General features: G+C 39.1%; 1 protein-coding gene across 1 annotated transcript in view; it reads left to right on the plus strand.

Moving 5' to 3' along the window:
• The window catches only part of LOC107095530 (collagen alpha-4(VI) chain-like), a 69848-nt gene that overhangs the window by 19784 nt on the left and 48398 nt on the right, over window positions 1-1666 (plus strand). The window contains exon 10 of the mRNA XM_015391663.1: window positions 321-907. Coding sequence (XP_015247149.1) covers window positions 321-907 — 587 coding nt within the window. The remainder of the gene's footprint in view (window positions 1-320; window positions 908-1666) is intronic.

Consider the following 1666-nt stretch of genomic DNA (forward strand, 5'->3'; position numbering starts at 1 on the left):
TCTGAATCTAGAAGACAACACATAGAACAGCCCCATTCTCCAGATAGAGAAATGTTAATAGAATAGACATCCATTATCTGTCCCTCTCTTCTTGTCCCTTTTCTTCTTGTTTTCCTCTCTATGTTTTGTACTCAGCTGACTTTTCATGCTGTCTCTAAAGTAATGAAAGATTTTTTTCCCCATTTTTTCATTGTTCATTGTTACACTCCCTCTATCTGCCTTACCTTCTCTAGCTGCGGTGCAGAGGAGGCATCTTTGAACCTTTTCATTCCAGCAGTTTTTCTCCCTAAAAAAAACATCTGTTGTTTTTTTTCCCGTAGTTTGTGAGAAACAGCAGGCTGACCTGGTCTTCCTGATTGATCAGTCTGGCAGCATCGACCCAAAAGACTACACCATCATGAAGAACTTCACTGTTGAACTGGTGAACAGCTTTAAAGTCAGCCAGGATTTGGTTCGCGTGGGACTCGCCCAGTTCAGCAGCGAATTCGAGCACGGGTTTTACCTAAACGAGTTCTTCCAGGAGGTGGAGGTGTCCAGCAAAATCCTGAACCTAAGACAGCTGGGTGGAGGCACCAAAATCGGACTGGCTCTAGATTCCATCAGGGAATATTTTGAAGCTTCTCGCGGCAGCCGTAGATCTTCAGGGATCTCACAGAACCTGGTGCTAATCACCGATGGAGATTCAGAAGATGACGTCGAGGATCCAGCCGATCGTCTCAGAGCTTTAGGAATCGAGATGTTTGCCATAGGCGTTGGTGACGTCCATGACCTGCAGCTGCTGCAGATCACCGGTGATCCCAGGAAGCTCTTCACTGTGCAGAACTTTGGCAGCTTGGATGCAATCAAACAGAAGGTAGTAGACACCATCTGCAAGTCCAAACCTTCCTCAGATCCGTCTGGTGAGTTACAAATTTAATGTCAATCTCTGTTTTATTTCTTCAAGACTGTCTGTACATTAACCGCTCTAGAAGCACAAGATCTATATCCAGCCATTCAACAAAGATGCTGCTCTGGAAAAATTATATACAAAAAAGTGAACATTTTTGAAAGTGTATTTACCTTTAATTTGAGTAGGTAAATGAGAGTCTACCAATGGAATTAGTATTTTCACTCTTAGAATAAGATAATTAGATAATATGCACTTAAAATAAGACAATGCATTTGTTTTGTTTTTTTATTATTTTAAATGAAAACTGTCTCCTTCCATTTGCAAAATGGCTCTAGTTTTAAGACAAACCAAATTTTTTGCAGTGTGCTACATGGCTGTACATTTGATTTTGGTATTTGGCCAATTAGATGAGTCTTTGAATGATATATTACCTACTGTAAATTAAGGTGAAAAAAAGTTAACAAGTTGAGAAAAAAAGGTCAAAAACTAATTGAGAAGTTAAAAAGTAAAGTTAAAAAATTAATAAGCCTAGTTAACAATTATATTTAGGTTTATAAACTAAAAAATGTAAGTGCCAGTACCAGCATGTTAAATGAGGAAGTTATGTCCCCTTTAAAAAAGCCGTTGCATCTCAGGGACTTCCTCACGGTTCTTTTCCTGGGAGCAAGTTATTTACTACTCTTAACTCAAACTGGGTAATAACATGTAAAAAGGACTATAAAACAGGAGTAAAAAAGTAACAGAGTTTATTCCAGATCAGGTCGTTACAGGACAGAG

This window comes from Cyprinodon variegatus, unplaced genomic scaffold, assembly GCF_000732505.1.
Source record: "Cyprinodon variegatus isolate N-32 unplaced genomic scaffold, C_variegatus-1.0 Scaffold554, whole genome shotgun sequence".
Taxonomy (NCBI): Eukaryota; Metazoa; Chordata; class Actinopteri; order Cyprinodontiformes; family Cyprinodontidae; genus Cyprinodon; species Cyprinodon variegatus.